Source organism: Mobula birostris, chromosome 4 (genome assembly GCF_030028105.1).
Source record: "Mobula birostris isolate sMobBir1 chromosome 4, sMobBir1.hap1, whole genome shotgun sequence".
Classification (NCBI taxonomy): domain Eukaryota; kingdom Metazoa; phylum Chordata; class Chondrichthyes; order Myliobatiformes; family Myliobatidae; genus Mobula; species Mobula birostris.
This window is the reverse complement of record NC_092373.1, coordinates 168,213,271-168,235,125: the sequence shown is the minus strand read 5'-3', so window position 1 is coordinate 168,235,125 and position 21,855 is coordinate 168,213,271. Positions and strand designations below refer to the sequence as shown.

Sequence of the window (21,855 nt, the reverse complement as noted above, 5' to 3'; positions counted from 1 at the left end):
ATATCGTAGCCACCACCCTGTGACCGGACATTGTCCTAGTGTCTGAGTCTACTAAGCAAGTGGTGCTGCTGGAGCTGACAGTCCCATGGGAAGATTGCTTGGAAGAGACCTTTGAAAGGAAGCTCTCCAAGTACGCAGAACTGATCAGCAACTGTCAGCAGGCTGGATGGAGAGCGCGGTGTCTCCCAGTAGAGGTTCTATGTAGGGGATTCGCAGCTAGCTCTTTAGCCAGAGCCTTCAGCAGTTTGGGCATCGAGGGAGAGAGGAAGAGAAGAGCCATCCGCAGTACCATCGATGTGGCAGAGAGGGCCTCAAGATGGCTGTGGCTCAAAAGAGGGGAGTCATAGAGTCATAAGTAGCTGGCCATCTGGACACAAGCTGGGGTCTGATCAGCCCTGGCTGGGTCACGAGGAGGGTGTATGATGTTGAAAGACACAAAACACCTGATGATTCCAGGAACATCACTGAAGATGTGTCCAGATGCATCAGTAGATTTATGTACACAGCAGTACCGTACTAATACACTTTAATAATAAAATTTCTTCATTAGTGAAAGATTTTTTCCTATTATTGAAAAGGTCTTCTACTCAAACACTGGTTTTGTACATATTGCTATCTATGTACTGTTGTATTTATTATGATGAGATCCACTGCTTGCACTGTGATTGTCACAAGCTTAGAATTTCATTGCAATCTGGTGCACATGACAATAAATTAGCTTCAGTCCAAGATCTGAATCTGAAGTAAAGACATGTCAAGGCTAAAAGAACTTTTGCTTCTATCGTGGGTAATTAAAATCAGAATTGAATTCTTCGGCCATGGGTTAGATCGCAAGCATAGAGTGATTGAGTAACACAGCACAGAAATAGGCCCTTCAGCCCAAATGATCAATGCCCACCACAGATCCTTCCTGCTAGTCCCAGTTGCTCACATTCAGCCCATAACTCTACCACACCCCCCCAAGCTCTTATCCTCCATGTAAATACCCAATGCCTCCTAAATGTTGGAATTGTACCACCTTGATCACTTCCTCTGGCAACTCATTACAGGTACTCAATAGCCTCCATGTAAAGAAATTATCTCCCAAACATCCATTTAGTATCCAACCTCAAAAATTAACTGTTTAATAAATATTTGTCATCATGCCAAAAAAGAACATCCATGCTCTTTGTTGAAACAATCCAATGGAATCAGTTATGAGAACACAGTTATGGCCTTAGTTTAACATCTCATCTGAAAATGGCACCTCCAGCAATGTAGTACTCTGTTTGTACTGCACTAGAATACAGGAATGGATATTTCTCTTCAGATATTTGAAATTTCAAAATAGTATTTTTCTGAATCAGTTTTATTATCACTGACTTATACAATGTGAAAATTGTTATTTTGCAGAAGTACAGTGTCAAGATAGAACAATGCAACAAATTACAAAATCAAATAGAACAAAAAGACTAATAATAAGGTTATGTATATGGACTATTGAGAAATCTGATGGCATAGGGAAAGTAGTTTCTGAAGCATTGACTATGGGTCTTCAAGTTCTTGCAATTTTTCTCCAAAGGTGGTGCTAGCCAAGCAGGTGATACCAGTACTTTTCCTGACCAACATCCACTTAGTGGAAAATAAATTAGACTCACTGAAACTGACAATGAACACACAGAAAGACATGAGAAACTGATGCATTCTGGTTTTCATGGCTAAACAAAAACATACCGGATTCTTGTTTCAACTAGATGGGATGACTCTGTTCCATCCAGACAGAAACTCCCTATTGGGGAAATCTAAAGAATTTACAAAGGTTGGTACACAAACTTATCTGTAGATAGCGGTTACTGCTCTGGGGCAATTGAACATCTTACAATTAAATGCCAGCTGCATTACCTGCTCAGGGAGTTTATTGTGTTGATCTCAGCTGTGTACATCCACCTGAGCACAGCACCAAGGGTGCACTGGAGGAAGTTTACAGTATTATCAGCTCTCTACAAAACAAGTATCCAGATGATCTCTTCAGAATTGCGGGAGACTTAAATCATGTTCCTCTACAGAACATTCTTACCCAAATTCCACCGACATGTCACAAAGGAAACAAACAGAATGGACCATGCTTATACAAACAGAGCGGTACTTACAAAGCCACCGATGCCCTCATCTTGGCCTTCAATTCTGGTGACAGATCAGCTCTCAGAGCAGCCTGGAGAAATCTCACTTCAGGTATCAAGACAGCAAAGACCGCCTGCACACAAACAATTCAGGAACACTCATCTGATAATGGACCACTGTGTATGTGGTCGGGCATCAAGGGCATTACTGACTACACAAGGGAAAACAGCGTCAACTGTTCCAGTGATGTACCCTCTGACACTCTAAACAACTATTATGCACACTTTGAGGCATGCAACACAATGCTGTCCACCAAAACTTCCCTTCCACGTGAGCAGACTCTGTCTGTAACAGCAGCAGGCATGGGAAGGAATCTGCAGAGTCAATCTCTATAAGGTGGCTAGGCAACATCCAGATCAAGTACTCCATGAGTGTGCATCCCAACTTACTCACATCATCAAGGACATCTTTTACACTTCACACATCCACCGCTAATCCCACATGCTTCAAATCTGACACTTTCGTCACTGTACCAAAGAACTCTACACCTTAAGAACCAATTACCAGCCAGTGCCAATGATGCCAATCATCCTGAATTGCTTTGAATGGCACATATCGAAAACGTCATTCCTGCCACATTGGACACTCACCAATATGCATACCGACAAAACCACACCATGACAGATGCAATGCCAGGGGTAAGGCATCTGTCATGCACCTGGCCCCAACACACCTAGAAAATACATGCACATATGTCAAAATGCCATTTCTGGGTTTCACTTTGACACTCAATACTATTGTCCCACAGACCCCTGTGAACAAACTCCTACTCCTCGGGCTAAATAATGCACTGTACAACTGGTGTTCGACTTCCTAACCAACAGACCACATATAGTTAGGATGTGCACCCTCTCCTCCTCCTCCATTATCCCCAACATGGGTGACCCCCCTCCCTCCAGGGCTGTGTGCTGAGCCCATTGCTGAACATTCTGTTCACACATGACTGCATGACAAAACACCCGAGTCTAGATTCCCGGTGACACGACAGTGGTGGGGTTCATCACCAACAATGATGAAATGGCCTACAGACAAGAGAAGGAAGAGCTCAAGGGCAGTTGCCAGGCAAATAACCTCTTCTTCAATGTCAACAAGACAAAGGAGATGGTTATGGACTTCAGAACTCAAATCCACTTTACATTGATAACACAGCAACGGAAACTCCAAGCAGTTTCAAACTCCTGGAAGTGCCCATCTTGCACAACCTCTCATAGTCCCAGAAGAGATTCCACACAATCAGAAAAGCTCACCAACACCTCTACGAGGAGGCCGAAGAAAGCTCGACTATGCACCTCTATACGCACATCATTCTATCGATATGCAGTAGAGAGCATCCTAACATGCTACATCACAGCACGGTACGGAAACTGCACTGTGGAGGAGAGTTAGGCTCCACAACAGGTAGTCAGAACTGCCAAATGCATCACTGGCACCAGCCTACCTGCCATCAAGGACATTATAGAGAAAGTTGTCAGCAAAAGATCTGTAGCATCCCACTCACACTGCTTATGGACCGTTGGCCCCACTCTCATCAGGGAGGAGGCTATGTTGCATCTATATGATAACCACCAGATTCATAAACAGTTACTTTCCCCAAGCAGCAAGGCTGATCAACATCTCCACCCAATAACCTATCCCTCCAAACCCCCACCGCCATTACTGCATCATTTCTGGTCAGTCACCCCTGTGCCTACTGCCACTTTATGGACATACAAATTCACATGAAATCTTGGCTAGAGTTTACCAGAAGGGATATGGGAAACTCTGAAGTCAGTTGGAAGGCGGCTCTATTTGGCAGGCTGATGAAAATTGAGCTGTTTCACCATCGGACAAAAACATCAAAAATATACCATCCCTACCATGAAGCATGGTGGTGGCTGCATCATGCTGTGAGGATGTTTCTCTACAGCAAGCCCTGGAAGGCTTGTGAAGGTAGAAGGTAAAATGAATGAGTAAAGTGCAGGGAAATCCTGGAGGAAAACCTGATACAATCTGCAAGAGAACTGTGAGTTGGGAGAAGATTTGTTTTCCAGCAAGACAATGACCCCAAGCATAAAGCCAAAGCTACACAGGAACGGCTTAAAAACAAAGTTAATGTTCTGGAGTGGCCAAATCAGAGCATCAATCCAACTGAGAATTTGTAGCTGGACTTGAAAATGGCTGTTCACTTACAATCCCCATGCAATCTGAAAAATCTTAAGTAGTTTTATAAAGAAGAATGGGGGAAAATGCAGTGTCCAGGTGAGCAAAGCTGATAGAGATCTATCCACACAGACTCAAGACTGTAATTGCTGCCAAAGGTGTATCTACTAAATACTGACTTGAAGGGGTGGATATTTATCCAATCAATTATTTTGCTTTTATATTTATAATTAATTTAGATCACTTTGTAGAGATTTGTTTTCACTTTGACATGAAAGTCTTTTTTCTGTTAATCAGTGTAAAAACTCACATTAAACCCATTGTGATTCTATGTTGTAAACAATAGAACATGAACACTTTTTATGGGCACCCTATTTATATTTATGGTGTTTTCTTAACATTGTCTTCTTTATCATATTGTGTTTTTTATGGATACCACCTTCTTGAGGTACTAGATCTCAAAAGTGGGTAGGGTTGTCCCCCTAATGGAGCTGGCTGAGTCTATAAACCTCTACAGCCTTTGGCAATCCTTTGCCTTCTACCCTACATTCCAGGCTGTGATGCAACCAGTCAGAATACTCTCCATGGTACATCTATTGAAATTTACAGGAGCCTTTTTTGACGTATCAAATCTCCTCAAACGATGAAAAGCCGCTTGCATGCCGTCTTTGTGTGTTGATGTGTTGAGATACTAGTTCGATATTTGAACTTTTCATAACTTCCAAAATTTGCTGGAAAAAAATTATTCGGCTGCAAAATTGCCTTGACCCTTCAAATGTTACTGCAGCACACTGTGATTCCAATGGCTTAACCCTCAGAGCATTTTAAAAACAACTTTTATATATATAAAAAAAACAAAGGCAGATCATGCTAGCAGTTGATATTCCAACCAAGCACATCACTAGCCTTTCAAGCTTCATGTTTTAAGAAAAATACACTTCCAAAAATCCTTCCTGGTGTGTCAATTATTAAGGCAAAACACCCCTTTGTATTCTAAACAAAGTCAGCATTGAGAATTATTTTCCCACGAATAAACTAGCAAAAGCTTTTTATTCATGGCATTTGAGTTGGTATGACATCTAAATAGGTTTCATAACTCTTCATAAAACGTTGACTCCAAAACAAAGCCATAATCATTTGCTTAATTGACAAGTTCCCATTCCTCAGGAAGTTAGACAATGTAGCTTTAGAGCACACACTTGACAAAGTGACATCTAAGAGGATCTGCATGCAAAGAACAGTACAAATGAAGAGCACTTCCCCAGGAACAAATAACAAGAAGTCACAAGACAAATTAAAATTCTTCACAGGTCTAGAAATAACAGCAGAGAGTTATGGACACAGCTCAGAACATCATGGAAACCAGCCACTATGCTATGGACTCTGTTTACACTTCTAGCTGCTTCAGTAAAGCAGCTAACATAATCAAAGATTGGTCTGTATAAGCAGTATGCAAGATAGTATCCCTTTGTACCTCGGTATGTGACAATAATCAATTTACCAATTTAATGACATGGACAGGTGAAAATTTAATACATTAAAAAAATTAAAATTCTGGAAACACCCAGCAGACTAGATGGCTTATTTGGAAACACAAAGTCGAGCTTTTGGGTAAGACACCACTTGTCAGAATGTCATGTCAGAAAAAACTAACTATGCTCTTCTTTTTCCACAAATGCTCCCTCACCGGCTGAGCATTTTTAGCATTTTTGACTTTTCATTCTGATTTCCATCACTTGCATTTTTCCTAATTTACATTGAAAATTTAATACTCAATTTCACTTGTCCCATCACAACGTATTTTCTCACTTTCAAGGGCTCTTCTTCTCATGCTCTCACTATTTATTGCTTATTTATTTACTATTATTATTTCTTTTTTTTCGTATTTGCGCAGCTCATTTTCTTTTGCACACTGTTTGACTGCCCATGTTGGTGTGGTCTTTCATTAATTCCATGTTGATTATTATTCCATTACAGATTTATTGTGTATGCCCGCAAAAAGTGAATCTTAGGGTGAACTTTGACATACTATCCAATGCCACAAAACACCACTGAAAGTTAAAGTTCCTTTAAATGCCAGAGGAGGAGTTTTCCTGATCTGAAGCTTTCTTTTCACAAGGTCGTACTAACCAAATGGGTATGGTTTTCAAAAGGAGTTGTGTGGTGATGAAGAAAAGACAATTTGCAGGGTAACAAGGAAGGAGAAAGGAAGGGCAAATGGAATTGAAGGTTTTTTTTCTGCTGGGAGTTAACCTCTTTCTGTGCAGTAACAATTCAATGGTTTGTGCACATAGAATTGACAATATCACTAACCAGACCCATTGGTCAGATGCAAGGGTGAAAGGCAACAGACATGTGATATGTTTCCCCATTTCATTTGAACTGTAACGTACAGGGAATGAAAACAAAACTCCTATCTCTACTACCTTCCACCCAAAGAGACAACTGCATATATGAATATCTACACTATTCACACCTTTTTAAAACTAACCCTTTTCTCTATTTCAATAGATTAACCATTAACCATGCATGGCTAATTAGAATACCAGATGTGACTAACTGAATTTCAGATCCTTAAATGAAAAGAATAAAAAGGCACCATCACTGGACATATGATGTTGGCGCTCCTAGATGCTCTGTGTGAAGTGTAATCCTTTTCATCTGTGTGCTGGTAAATGGCAAAGTAAAAAGCAGTATGGTTCTTTGACCATTATCAACACTTCTTTGATTACTAACTGGTATTAGATAATTATTAATATCAGATGGGTAATGTACTCATCTGTGTTGGGAGAGGCATTTTATGGAAAAGTAAAAGCTTAATACCAAAAGTGCATTGTTGTGGCACATATGGTTCAACATTAGTCCCCTCACTACCCTGAACGACATACTGAGAAGCAATAAATGTTAATTTATTTTTTACTGCGAATTGAACAGACATACAACCCCCTTAATTGTTATTGAGTTGATGTGTGGAAACAGACCAAAGATGAGAAAGGCACTGGTTCAAATACCTGCCTGTGCTTGCAGCCAAAGAAGAGCTTCCACTGTTATGGATTTTAGGAGACAAGGATTCTATAATTCACACTCCAGATACCTTTAAAAAGATTGTGGTTGCGAGTGTGAACACAGGCCACTCCTTCATTGAAACATTTGAAAACCTTGCCGATAATTACAGTTCAAGATTACACCTGGAAATTGAGCCAAAAGATATTCATCAATTCACCGAAGCTTGTATCAGTATACATCAGTGAAGTCAGTTTCAGAAAAGAAAATGCCCACAGTTCTCTCATATCAGTTTTCCCTAGTCCAGGGGGAGGCTCACAAGGGACATGACTCTATGTTGAAAGAGCAACAGTGCCCAGCTATTGTAACAGTTCAGGGAACAACCATTATAATAGCTTATAATACATTAACACTGATGCAAACATCATTTGTGGTGCTATACCAAGTGGAAAATGTTATTTTCAGTGTCTAATCTGCTTTCAGCAGCAACACCTGATAGTGCACATCAACTACAATCAGCAACTGTGAAATTATCCTTCAAGCAACATAAGCAGGAGCTTTAATATTATTGTGTCATTTGTTCCTTTGTGCTTAAATGGTGAGATTCTCAGAGAGGGGATAAAATGTCCCAGAATACTTTCTCACTGTTATTAACTGGCTGACCCTCATCTTGAAATGATCTTGCTAATTTCATCCTGTTTTCCATTTTCTGGCATGCAGTTCATGACTGACTACTTCTGAGACAATTGCAGTAAATATGTTCTGATCATCTCTCTGATCCACAAGTACTTCAAGTGCAACATTTCTATCCTTCTGCTCTCTGGCCTCCTATCCAATTTCCATAATTCCTATTCTTTCCTTCCAGCTAAAACTTTCCAATGTTTTAGTCACCTGTTCCCTCTCCATCACCACATCTGTGACACCTTGCCCAGTTACATACTTCATTTCAAATCTTGCCATGGTTGAATGAATGGGAATGGGAATGAATCAGATTTGTACAGAATGGAAACAGGCCTTTTGGCACAACATGCCCAGTGAGCTTGTTCTATCTGCCCATATTTGGCCCATAGCCCCCTAAACCTCTCCTACTTATTTATTTGGCATTAAAAGTTGCTAACGTGCCTGCCTCAGCCAACTATATCTGGCAGCTGATTACAAACATGGGCCACCTTTTGCACAAAGAATCTGTCCTTGGTGTTCCTTTTAAATCTCTTGCCTCTGATCTTAAATCTATGCCTCACACATCAAAGTTGCTGGTGAATGCAGCAGGCCAGGCAACATCTTCCTAGAGATGCTGCCTGGCCTGCTGCGTTCACCAGCGACTTTGATGTGTGTTGCTTGAATTTCCAGCATCTGCAGAATTCCTCGTGTTTGCGTTTTTAAATCTATGCCTTCTTATTTTTGCAGCTCCTCCTTCTGGAATATGATACAATTTCAAGATCAGCAGCTGTGAGAGAGCAATGTTGAACATCGGGATGCAAGCATTAATTATTTTACTTAAATAAGCTTATACCATAGATGTTTTACATTGTTGGTCTTGTACAATGACCCTACAGTCACTGACTTTTTTTGAAAATCTCAAAACATTCATCCCCCACTTTGTTCTTCAGTATGATAGTTCTGTCTTCAGCAAGCTTGGCCCTTTAAGGGTATGAACAGATTGTGAAAAACCAACTAAGTCTGACAACACTCAAGGGTTCCATGACTGAAAGAAATTTGCATATTGAAAGGTACTTAAACAATTTTTGGCTTCATTTCAGATAAAGGAAAGTAGAATAAAAATGACAGAGCTTCATTTTAAATAAAAAGCAGCACCAAAACCATCACACTTTTTAAAGTAGAAGCACTTTCATCTTATTATTACAATAAGATGATTGGGACAATAAACCAGATAGGTGAAGCTTCTGGTGATAAATATCTCCCTTGATTTACGTGAAGGATAATCTAAATAATGATTTAGTCACAGTGTTGCTCTGCTAAAACATGGCATTTGAATATACAAAAGCAGGTTGTTCATTAACAAATTATCGATAAAAATTAACGATCTTCTCAGAATGACCAACAGACGACTTTGATCGTTATGTAACCCTACTGGGATGAAATGGTTATCCCAAGATTCAGTTGTTGGGATTAATTAAAAGTACTCTGTTTTAGGCTGACACAAAGAAGACCATGCTATGAAAATGGATTCCAAACCAGTCACTGAATGGTACAGAGCAAGCTGTTGGATACGAGTCAAGTAGTTAGCCTAAGAATAGGTTGATAAGTGAGGATGGTTGAAGAACTGGACTGAAGTCAGGGAGCTAAATGTACGTATTGAATAGATTGCCTCATTCACATTTCCTTCCCACCTCATTTTCTGAGGGCCTAGAGCATTCCACCACCTTGCCATTTTTCTCTACCACTGCCTCCATGAACACCACCACCATCGTTAGAGTCACAGAGTTCATTTCCCTTGAATTTCATCTTGATACAGTTGCTGATCTTAATCCCCCAAAGCCAACAGCCAGCTTTACTTTTGCCCCAGGACCCACCAGCAAAACTGTGCTATAAACCTATTGATCCAGCCTATTCTTACCACAGAATTTGTTTTTTTTTCCTTACCTTTTTTTTTACTAACTTCTGTAATACAGCCTCTTTGCATGCTCACCCACCAAACTTTAATGCTAGCAGTTTCAGTTTTCTAGTCCTTACTATCTCATTTTCATCATGAATGCCTAATTCCTCTTTCTCTACCATTATTTCTTCTTTGAACAGAGCCCTAACCAGTCCCCAGCTCATCACTCTTCTTAGCCTGAACAACAACATCTGACTGGTTGCATCACAGCCTGTTACAAAGGCTCTAATGTACAAGATCAGAGAAGGCTACAGAAGGTTATAGAATCTGCCAGCTCCATCATTGGCACAATCATTCCCATCAAAGATATCCTCTAGAGGCAGTGTATCAAGAAGGCAGCATCCATCATTAACAATCCTCACGACTAGCTTCTCATTACTGCTATCAAGGTGTGGTACAGCAGTTTGATGATTCACATTCAGTGATTTACAAAAAGCTTCTTCACCTCTGCCATTACACTTTCAAATGAACCATGAAGATTACCTCATCATTTCAATTTTTTTGCATAATTATTTTGTAATGTATTGTTTAATATATTTGGACTGTACTGTTGTTGCTAAACTACAGATTTTATTCAATACAAGTCAATAATTTATTTCTACTCCAAAAGTAAAAAGTACACTTTTATAGATTCAATCTGTGATGGTTTGAACAATATGTGAACGTATCTGTTTCAGTTCTAAGCAGGTACTGTCTATCAACTCCTCCTTGAAATTATTCATGTTGTATCAGTTTGAAAAATCATTACAGTACCTTTGTTGCCTATTCTCATTTCACTTGTACAACCTCTTATATTTCCCCTGTACATCTTCAACATTTATTTCAGGTAAATGGCTAGTGAGCTGAATCCACAGTACACTCATCAGCTATTTTGATCACACTTCTTCCCAAGCTGCTTCATCCAAGGACTCCAATCCAACCCATATTATGGGCAGGGAAATGAGCACCTTACCTGATACGAACAAAAAGCACTGACCTAAGTACTCACTGTGTGTAAGAAACCCTGCAGATATTAATAAACTTGAGATGCAACTCAGAGTCAGACAGAGTCAGAATCATACAGCATGGATGCAAGTCCTTCAGTCCAACTGGTCCATGCCAACCAAGATTCCCATCTAAACTAGTCACATTTGCCTGCATTTGGTCTATATTCTAATAAACCTTTTCTTTTAAACACCTTGAAAACGTGTAAATTGAGGATGAAAGATTTATATATCTTAATCCAATCTCTCGAACTATTCTGACACTCTTATTAAAATTTACTGATTAGACTTGGGCACAATAATAGACTTAATTCATCAAAAAAAAACTAATGAATGCCCCTTCAATATAATGAAATGGTTAAAACTATGTAGGTAGCCTTGTGCAAACTGAATATAGTATTACCCACAGGTCAATAGTTTTATTCTTCAAAAGAACTTTACATTTCATCAAATGTTGTAAAGCAGTCTGAGGCCTCCCACACTCCTCCCTGCCATTCTTTTAAAACCTAAGATTCTTCCTCCATTCTGGTTTAAAATGTAAATTTCTCATTTTAATCTCACTATAAAATAAAAATCGTTTTTTTTTTCCTTTCACAATATTAGCATTGCCCGAGAAGCTTTACAGTTAATGTGAGCATTCAAAAGCTAGTATATAAAATGTAAAATTTAGCAGAAAAGCTGCTTCCAAGATGGTCATACAATGGGTGAGCATCTATAATGTAGCACTGGTTGAGCAACAGCTATTGGGAGAACATCTCTTTTTGAAATATTAAATGTTTTACATTACAAAAGAGAGTAATTCAATATCACAACTGAGAGATTGAATGTCCTACAGTAAAAGGAGATAAGAGACTGCAAATGCTGGAGCTGGTGGAAAGCTGACTGTTCATTTTCTCTCCATAGATGCTGCCTGATCCACTGAGTTCTGTCAGCTCCTTTGTGTGTTGATCCTATATATCTCACGAGACCATTTATTTGCATCTTGGAAGGTTTCCAGGGAGCAGGCCTGGGCAAGGTTGTGTGGAAGACCAGCAGTTGCCCATGCTGCAAGTCTTCCCTCTCCATGCCACCGATGTTGTCCAAGGGATGGGCATTAGGACCCCGGTGTCGTCACAGAGCAATGTGTGTGGTTAAGTGCCTTGCTCAAGGACACACATGCTGCCTCAGCCAAGGCTTGAACTAGTGACCTTCAAATCACTAGACGAACGCCTTAACCACTTGGCCACGTGCCAACACATCCGATAGATAAAGGTTCTTCTATACTCTACCTTACATTTGAATTTGGCCATATCCCCAATTCAATTTACACACATAAAAGTTGCTGGTGAATGCAGCAGGCCAGGCAGCATCTCTAGGAAGAGATGAAGGGTCTCAGCCTGAAACATCAACTGCACCTCTTCCTAGAGATGCTGCCTGGCCTGCTGCATTCACCAGCAACTTTTATGTGTGTTGCTTGAATTTCCAGCATCTGCAGAATTTCTGTTGTTTCCCCAATTCAATTTCTTCTCTTTAAAATCATCCTATCATGGTTTTTAACAACATAGCACCTCAAAAACTCATTAAGGAAGCACAGACTAATACGAAATAAGAAACTCCAACACTCTGGTTACAGTATTGTGCCACATGGCACATGAGGAGGAATTTCTTTAGCTAGAGGGCGCTGAATCTGTGGAATTCATTACCACAGATGGATGTAGAGGCTAAATCATTGGGTATAGTTAAAGCAGAGGTTGATAGGTTCTTGATTAGCAAGGGTGTCAAAGGTTACAGGGAGAAGGTAGGAGAATGGAGTTGAAAGAGGTAATAAATCAGTCATGAGGGAATGGAGGAGCGGATTTAGTGGGCTGTATGGCCTAATTCTACTCCTATGTCTTGCATATGGCCCAAACATTTGATCTCTTGGTTGAAATACAGTGTACTAAGTGAAACTCCAGAGAACAAATGGACACAAAAATAATTGATGCCAGGTAAATATTGTAAGTAAATATAGCAATGTGCTTGGTGAAGTGCATGACAACAGATGAAGCCCCTATAACTGCATAATATTGAAATCTTTTTGAAAAGTGCTTGTGAAATAGTACACAATTTTGTAATTAAAAATGTGAATAAACTTTTGCATTGGATTGCTAGAGGAAAAATATTTGGCTCCTTACATTTTTTTTACATCCAAATTATTAAATGGTCGCTGATTATCTTAGGTGCTGTTATTTAACTTTGTTAATTGTTAATGCACTATTTAAATATAACTGTTAAGATCAAATTTCATTAAGACAATTTTGAATATCTAATTATTGCTCAAACTAATTGCAACTATTTCATTTTTTTTTGCTGGTGATACACAAAAAAAGATGGCCCAGTTCAAAGATAAATAGTTTGAATAATTGGAACCATTGTGTAAACAGTTTAAATCCATTGCCTTTGTTGGTTTCTTTCTTTTAAACTTCAAGTTGATTATTTTATGCAATTCAGCAATATTTGAAAAGTGATCGTTTTTGAAAAAAACAGGGTCAATTATCACCTTTTTAAAAATAATCTGCACATTGTAAAACACAGAGACAAATACCGTATTATACAAAATATGAGCTCAGATTATATGGGAAATAAACTAGATGTGAAATCAATACTAAGCATAAATTATGAACTGAGATAGTTAATTTTTATAGGCATCCGATAGTCTCGTGAGACCATGGATTTGTGCCTTGGAAGGTTTCCAGGGCACAGCCCTGGGCAAGGTTGTGTGGGACCAGCAGCTGCCCATGCTGCAAGTCTCCCCTCACCACGCCACCGATGTTGTCCAAGGGAAGGGCATTAGGGCCAATACAGTTTGGCACTGGTGTCGTGGTTAAGTGCCTTGCTCAAGGACACAACACACTGCCTCAACTGAGGCTCGACCTAGCGACTTTCCGATCACTAGACTGACACCTTAACCATTTGGCCACGTGCCAAGAGATAGTTAATATCAATTAACAATAACAATCATTAAGCATATAGACTCCACCAGTGGGCAATTATAGATATTGTCTCTATTGTCACAAGTGAGTGCTGTGGACAAGAGGCTTCTCTTACTAGGTCAAGCATTAATGGAAAAGTACTATGTATGCAGTAGCAAAAATAGTTAATAGTTCAACCACCCAACATGATAAGGTTGAACACAGTATATCAAAACCCTGAGAACATGCTGGCACAAGAGTCTGCAATGCTGGAATCTGTAGCAACAGAGAAACTGTTGGAGGAGCTCTGCAAATGAAGCAGCAGAGGAGGAAAATTAATTGTCAATGTTTTGGGTCAAAAATCCTGCATTGTGATGAAGAGTGGAGAAGAGGTTACTGGCTATTTTTTCCAAGCAACTCAAGATACAGGTGCAAGGTTTCAACTCAAAAGCTTATTTCCCCAGTAGATGCTGCTCTACCAGCTGAGTTTTTCCAGTAAACTGTGCACTGCTCCTTTTGAATGTGCACTGGAATATACATACACACCAATAAAGCTTCATAAAAATCTACATATCATCTTGTTTGGATTTCCTGCTGGATTGGGGATGACCTGCTTCCACTCCAGGAAGACCCATTCTGAGGTGACTGAAGAAATTACTCCAGGATCTACAGATTCTGTACCCAAGTTGGGTGTTTGGGTTAGGGTTAGCAGAGAATGAACGTAATGATGCATAACAGAAAATGGCTAAATATTAACAAAAACGTACAAGCAGCTTGGCTCAACCTGTCCATACCATTAGCCAGGCTCCACACAAACTTTCTCCTACCTGACTTCATTTGATACCATCAATATTGCCTCTTTTGCCTTCTTAAACTCCAGTGTTTTGTTTGCTAAACCACTATTAAGTTCCATATTCTTACCGTTATTCTCAGGAATGATTGAATGGCCTGAAACCTGGTGTTTCTAGTTCTGAATTCCCCAAGTCTAGTTCAGAAGAACTGAAGTTTCCAAATACTAACTTCCGTATAAAGTAAGAGTCCATTTCATATTGGACGAATACAATGTCATTGCATCCCCCGTTGGTTAATATACAGTATATTAGATTGGACAATTGCCGACAAAGGTAACCCATTTGGTGACAATGGCTCCACGGCTCCTAAACGCGAAACCAATCAATTGATGAAGGAAGATGGGTATGATTGGAGATCGGTGGCAAGTTGTAAAACAGGCATTGATGTGAAGTGGCGGGTGAAGAGTCCTGATGTCGCAACACGTTAGCGATAGGTGCGAGTGATTTACATTGTGCAGTGATGAATTTGTTCCTTTCATTAGTCGCGGCTCGCGATCCGCATTGTGTCGGTTATTTACCCAGACCAGATATGTCACAGTGTAAAAAAGACAGCGGGATTTAATTTCATGATTAGGCTGGCGGCGAAACCAGGAACCCCATGCAATTAAGTAAACAATTCATTCGCTTAGAAGTTTATGAAAAATTGCACGCCTCTTTCGGTAGCAAAAAGCTCCAAACTTGGAAATTCAGGGTTTGTATATGTCTTTTATTACCAGTAGCAAGGAATGTCAATTATGGTACTCAGCACACTTGACGCCAAGTTTTGGATTAAACATGTGAATTGTCGGAAATCTCGTAATAAAAATTATCTAGAATTCCGAGGTACATTAATTACCTTGATGTAAATATAACATTTTCCTCTTTGCTAATCCTGTGCAATCTACTATAAAACGGGACTAAGAGCATTGTGCCCAAAGAACACAAAATACACTCTACAACTTAAACCCCCATCCAAGCCTTCAGGAATTGGAATTTGTTTCGGAACATTGGGAATCTCGAAATTCCGTCACGTTACGGTGCCACGAAATATTAAACCTTTTACGAATGATAAAGCATATACCATTCAAGCTAAAACCTCCTTCCACAACAATTTTTTGTTGTTGCTGAACTGCCGTCAAACGGGAGAAAGAATGTGTGAGAAATTGGAGTGAATAGATAGAGAGGCACGGAACATTCCCAGGAAGGGGGCGTTTGGCCAGAGAAGACTTTTTCAGTTTACATTTCCACATACAAATACCTAGTCCAATCCAGCTTCTCAAAGTAGGCATTTAGGGGAGTGGATTCGCCAATGAGATGTCCTTCTCATAAAGAAACTTTGGGTTCAGGGATTGCAAACGCGGACGTGTGTGGGTGTGCGCGTTCACGTTTACTACCGATGGATTATTACAATTCCGATCACAGGGTGGTACACAGTCACAGATTGTAATCAGATGGCAAACCATACACTTGGCTCACAAAAGTTCAGGCTACTCCCCTTGTCTATTCCCACAGATCTGCTGCGTAAATCGACACAATGGACTATTGAAAATCCGGGCGGTCGGTTCGCATATAAGACACCTTCTCCATCGTTCAAAAACGACATTCATTTCTAAGGTTACTTAGTGGCGAATCACCAAACCGGCAATAAAACTACTGTCTCCGCTCTGGGACATTCCAAGGTCCGTCCTCCACCTTGTCGGTATATCCCCTGCTTCAGAGAAACCCGACATAATCAACCCTCAAATACTTCAAGCACGCGATTTTAAGAAGCGTTCCAGATTTGGCAGCGCGTGCGTGAGAGTGCGAGGATGGTTGTGTGTATTTGCGGCTGTGTGAAGAGAAAAGGAGCGAGTTGCCAATAGTTCGAGACTTGGAAACGAGACAATATTCAAAAGATTGACAGTGAAATGAGCAATTTGCCTTCGGGCTTGGGTCTGCACCTAACTTTTAGTCGGTATATTGGTCCACCATCATGAAGCAAGTCATTGTGTAAAAAAAACACAGCGGGGAACATACACACAACACACAGCCCCAGTGTGAAATGTAATGAAAAAGAAATGTAACCGGAAAAGAACCTTACCTATATGAATGATGGAATCCGCAGTCACAAGTACCGTGCTATGAAAGCACCAGATCGAGACTAGAAAGATCGCGGGGTTAACTTCCATTTCCTTCCTTTTGGAATGTTATTCTCCTTAATTTTCCAGCGGAGGTTCCCTCTGAGTCGGTGACCACTGTGCTTAATTCCGAGCGCCGAAAGGGGAGTGAAAACGAGAGAGGGAGTAAGGAGGATGGAGGGGGGCGTAGATTTACCTTCACCCCCTTGCCTCTCGTTCCTCTCTGCAATCCAATTGATTAGGGGGAAAGAAAGCCTTCCAGGATTGTGTTTTTATCCTCTGCCCTGCGCACGGGCCAGAAAAAACAGTCATGTAAACCTCCTACACCCTCCGTGGTTTTAAACAATATTTATACTGTATTGGCAACAAAAAATAAGAGCAAATCTAGTTATAATCCAACACAATTTCACATGGAGAAGCACTAACCGGGCAACGCCATTGGGCCGGTGAGAGATAACTTCAAATGTTTGAAACTGACCCAGTCATTGGTAGAAATATATTTGCAAAATGAAATAGAAATCGATCCGGAACCGGAGAAGCAATGAAGGCAAAGAATAAAACGGAGAGTATGAACAGAATCCTCTAGTTTAACAGTAAAAGTGCGTCTCCAGGCACCAGCGAACGGCGGTGTTAAGAATTCCCGATGCACGAAGTCACTGTGTCCCAGCCTTTTCAAGAGCTTCAGGTTCCCTCTCTCATTTTTTTTTGTAACGGCATATATAATTTACACACGGACACAGATGAAACTTTTCTATAGGTGCGGAGGATGAGCGAGAGATAACCAAGCACCGAGCGAACAAGGCGAGCTGTGCACACTTGCACTGGTGTTGAGTTGGAGAAAGAGAGGGGGGGCGCTCAGCATCAGTACCAACGAGAATTTATCACCCAGCGGCGAAGCACAAATATATACTAAAATCAAACAGCGGCGGTCTGCTGCTCCTTAAAGACCAGGATCCAGCAGCTTTGCCAAACGCACGCTGGACTGAGCTGCTTGCACGGAGTTCCTCATTCGACCCGATAGCGAGAATGGTCTGGCGATCGGCACTGTCCTACATAGCCACACGCAAGCTCGTTTGACAATATAGAGCGGTCTTCTGAGTCTGATGTTTAACTATTTGAAGTCTGCATTGCTGCCTGAGCTCTGTTTCCAGTCCCGACCTGTCTGTCTTCCATCTGTAGCACGGGCGATATTTTAACCTAACGCAGCGCAAGCGGCGCGCTCCAAAGAGCGTTGCATTTTACACTCGTCAAACGGAGCATCAATCAAAATTATTACCAGTCCGTCGCTTTGATGCGTCGATCATATTATGTATTTAACCCTTCCAGTCCAGTGCCACACTAGGCACAACAAACATGTAATGTAGGCTGTTTAGGTTTGAGAAATTAAATGGAGATTTTAAAAATGACAGAATTGTAAGCGTTTCAATTGTAATTGTGCACCCCACGTCAGTCACGTTTTGCAAAATCTCCCTGCTTTAAAAGCTGGACCGCCTCTTTAATGGTGTTCTATTTAAAAAAAGACGTTTAAAGGCAATACTCGATTTTGTTTTTGCATGTTGTCTATCACTAACACTTCCAGGAGTTACTATAATTTTATTTTTCTAATATACTAGTATGTAAAGGTGCTTGTGTCGTTTATAAGATTCGAAACTTTCCGGAAGCCCAGACCTACTTAAGTCTATGGGCGGAGAGTGGCTAATCTATTTATTTTCTTTCTTTCTACCCATTTCTCAGGTTGCAAGTTCTGGTTTATTTTATAAAAAGTGATTTAAACAGGTCAACGAGACAGCTTTATTTAGCACTCAACACCACGGGTGAAAGCAGAGCTTTGCACGTGACTATTTCTCGCTGAATTTGCAAATCAGATTCACGAATGACCAGAACGGGAGCAGACTCCGCAAACATGCTTTCCCTTCCGCGGATCCTGCTCGACCCGCCAAGTTCCTCCAGCAGAACTATGCTCTTTAAATAAAACTTGTTTCATTTCTGAAACTTAGTTATTAATCCCCCCCGCTCCGATTTCGAAGTGTCACCTAAATTTTGATAGAGACACACCATTCAGGAAATGGTGTCGATCCATTCCGACAACTCAAGTTTGTAGTCCTGATGGCAATACAATCTGACTGAAGGTCTTCGCTAAAATGTTAACCCAGTTTCTCTATTCGCAGATACTTCCTGACTTGCTGTGTTTCAGCATCTTGTATTTGTTTTCTTAAAGTGCCTAAACCCCTTCCTAATTTTGTTCTACGGTGTCAATCGAACACCTGCCTGTGATTTATCTTCCTTCTTTCAGAATACCCAATTGATAAGTGCTTGTTTCTTTTAATTATGGAATCAAGGGTCCTCAGTGGACCACGGATGCGGACGGGACAATTAACAACTGAACAGCAATCCTCTCTGTAGCCGCAGTTTACACCAAGAGTATTTCATGTTCAGGAGTGTTGTGATTGCCTATTTATTAACAGCTCCAAATTACCATCGATTCGCTTTGAGGGCCATCGACAGTGCATATCAATTTTCACTCTATCTCTTTTTATTTGCTTGTCTATTTTTGCTTTTGGATACCAATTATTTTACGTCGTAATTGGAGAATGGAGTTGCTAGGTTTGGGTCTAAAATGACAATGTATTACAACTTGGTGTGAAAGTTAGGGATCAATGTAGGATTGGTGGTTAATAGTAAGTGTGGACTCGAAAGGACAAGGGCCTGTTTCGCATGCTCTATCTCTCACTCTCTCTGTGACTCTACTAAGTGTGCCTGCTCTGGTTAATCAATTTTTCCAGGTGGATAAGGCTCATCTCCGTGAGACGATCTTATTCCCTTGAGAAGGTAACGTGGTTAATCAGAGTTATTATATTTTTGGTTTTCATATATAAAAGGGGACGAGCAAGGTCATTCTTACTGAGCAAAAGTCATCAGCAGCAAGGTGTTCATGGGGAAAAACTGCCCTACATCTTTGATAGTGTCAACGCTCAATCTTTTCTTTCATTGTACACGAATCTCAGTTAATTAGAATAACAACCTCTCGACAAAGAAAATGGAAATACTGTATCTAATGTTCAGGTTTGTGAGATCCATGATCTGAAACCGCACTAAAATCCAGAATTTTGATGTCCGCCTGATTAGTTTGCAATATTTGTAATGCCATCAATTTTACGGGGATGAGCACTAAATGGAGTAATTTATACATGGATTGGAAGAAGATCGTCACGAATGAAGAATCCTGTCAAAGGGTTTAAATGATTTAATCGCCTTGACAATCTATTAAAACTGTCATAATGTTGTATCGAGTCTAATTTACAACACTTGATTTATGTATTTAAGAAGCTCCTCCTGATCTGTGATGAGTTATTTGTCATGCCTTCGCTTTCTGCATTCTCCTAATAAATAGAAGTGCAACATCCTGGTCATTTTTACTCTTAAGACTGTTATAACCAATGCACGGATCTCGGTAACCTCCTCCTTTAGCTTAGAGCATGACTGAGGTTAAATCTCCGGATCACTTGTATTTAAAACACTGGAACAAACGTACACAAGGTGTCACTGGTTTACACTCATTGGAAGCCACAACTGGAAAAAACGAACACTAACCAGAAGGTATTAAAAAGCAGGTCCAACGTTATTAAAGAACCTCCCGCACCACAAAAAAAAACTGTCGCCAGAGAAGTTATTTTGAAATGACCCAACTTTTGCAAAAGTAGGAAACGCAGCAAACAATTCATGCAGAACTCATTCGAAAGACGCCTTAATAATTACTAGAGAGAAAAATTCTAAAACCTCCCTCAGGTTGACAGAAACGCTTTTCTGCTGCTGTTTCAAAGAAGTAAGGAAATCATGCTTAGTATCCTCGTCAATATTTATTCTACAAGAATTGCTGAAGTTATTTGATCTTTGTGATAGATGGTCAGCCTTAGCCTGCTAAGGTTAGTACATAACTGCGTTCCAGAAGTATGTCATTGATTGTAAAGTTTTGAATGGCAGCGGATAAATAAAGTTCACTTTTAACGGAAAGAAGCAAAGAAAGAAAAAAAAGATATCCAGTTAAGAAAACATGCAAAAGGTGACCATTTGGCCCATTGTAATGCTGCAATCCCAAAAAGCGGCCAATCAGCTTCCAGCGCTGAACTTGTAACCGCTACTTTAGGAAAGTAGCCAGCAAGCTTACCCTGGCAATTCTTTGTTCTCATTCTATCAGGCAGATAATGCAAAAGTCTGAAAACGTGTACACCCAGTTTCAAGGACAGTTTCTAGCCAGCTGTTATAACACTCTTGAATGAACAACTTGTGCAATAAGATGAATTCCTGATCATGGCCTTGAGCATTTTTAATTGATGCACCATAGAAAGGTCCCTGTCCAGGTGTATCATGGCTTGCTATGGTAACTGCTCTCTCTGTAACTGTAAGACTCTGAGAGTATCACAAAAGCAGCCTTCCCCTCCATTTTCTCTTCTAATCTATATTTCTCTCGGCAAAGCACCCAACGTAATCAAAGACCCCACCCACCCTAAACATTCTACCTTCTCTCTTGTCTAAGCAGACAATACAAAAGCGCATACCACCAGGCTGAAGAATAAATTATACCCCATCTTTATAAGACTATTGACTGGGTCCCTTCTATATTAAAATGGGCTCTTGTGCTCAAAATCTAACTGTATTGCCCTTTATCTGAAGCTGTTGTACTTTATTCCACATTTTGTTATTGTTTTAGCTTGTACTACCTCAATGCACTGGGCAATGATCTAATCTGCATGAACAAGTACGCAAGACAAGCTTTTCACTATACCTCAACACAAGGGACAATAATAAATCAATTCCAATTACATCATTGTGGACCTTACAGCTTAACTGTCCAGCTACACTGTACTTTTCTTGGAACTGTAACACTCCAGTCTGCATTCTATTACTGTTTTTCTCTTTGTGCTATGTCAATGTTGGGAATGATCTGCCTGACTGGCGCACAAAATTAAGTTTTTCATGCTGTCTCGGTACATGTGACAATACTAAACCAAATATCAGTACCATAGAACACAGGTACACATTCAAGTACTTCTTAAAAGTGGTGAATGTAGTTATCTC

General features: G+C 40.2%; 1 protein-coding gene across 1 annotated transcript in view; it reads right to left on the bottom strand.

The window, feature by feature from the left end:
• Nucleotides 1–16,830, bottom strand: part of grid2 (glutamate receptor, ionotropic, delta 2) — a 1,194,553-nt gene extending 1,177,723 nt beyond the window's left edge. Inside the window, exon 1 of the mRNA XM_072257001.1 lies at nucleotides 16,743–16,830. Within this exon, the coding sequence (XP_072113102.1) occupies nucleotides 16,743–16,830 (88 nt within the window). The remainder of the gene's footprint in view (nucleotides 1–16,742) is intronic.
• Nucleotides 16,831–21,855: the final 5,025 nt, after the last annotated feature.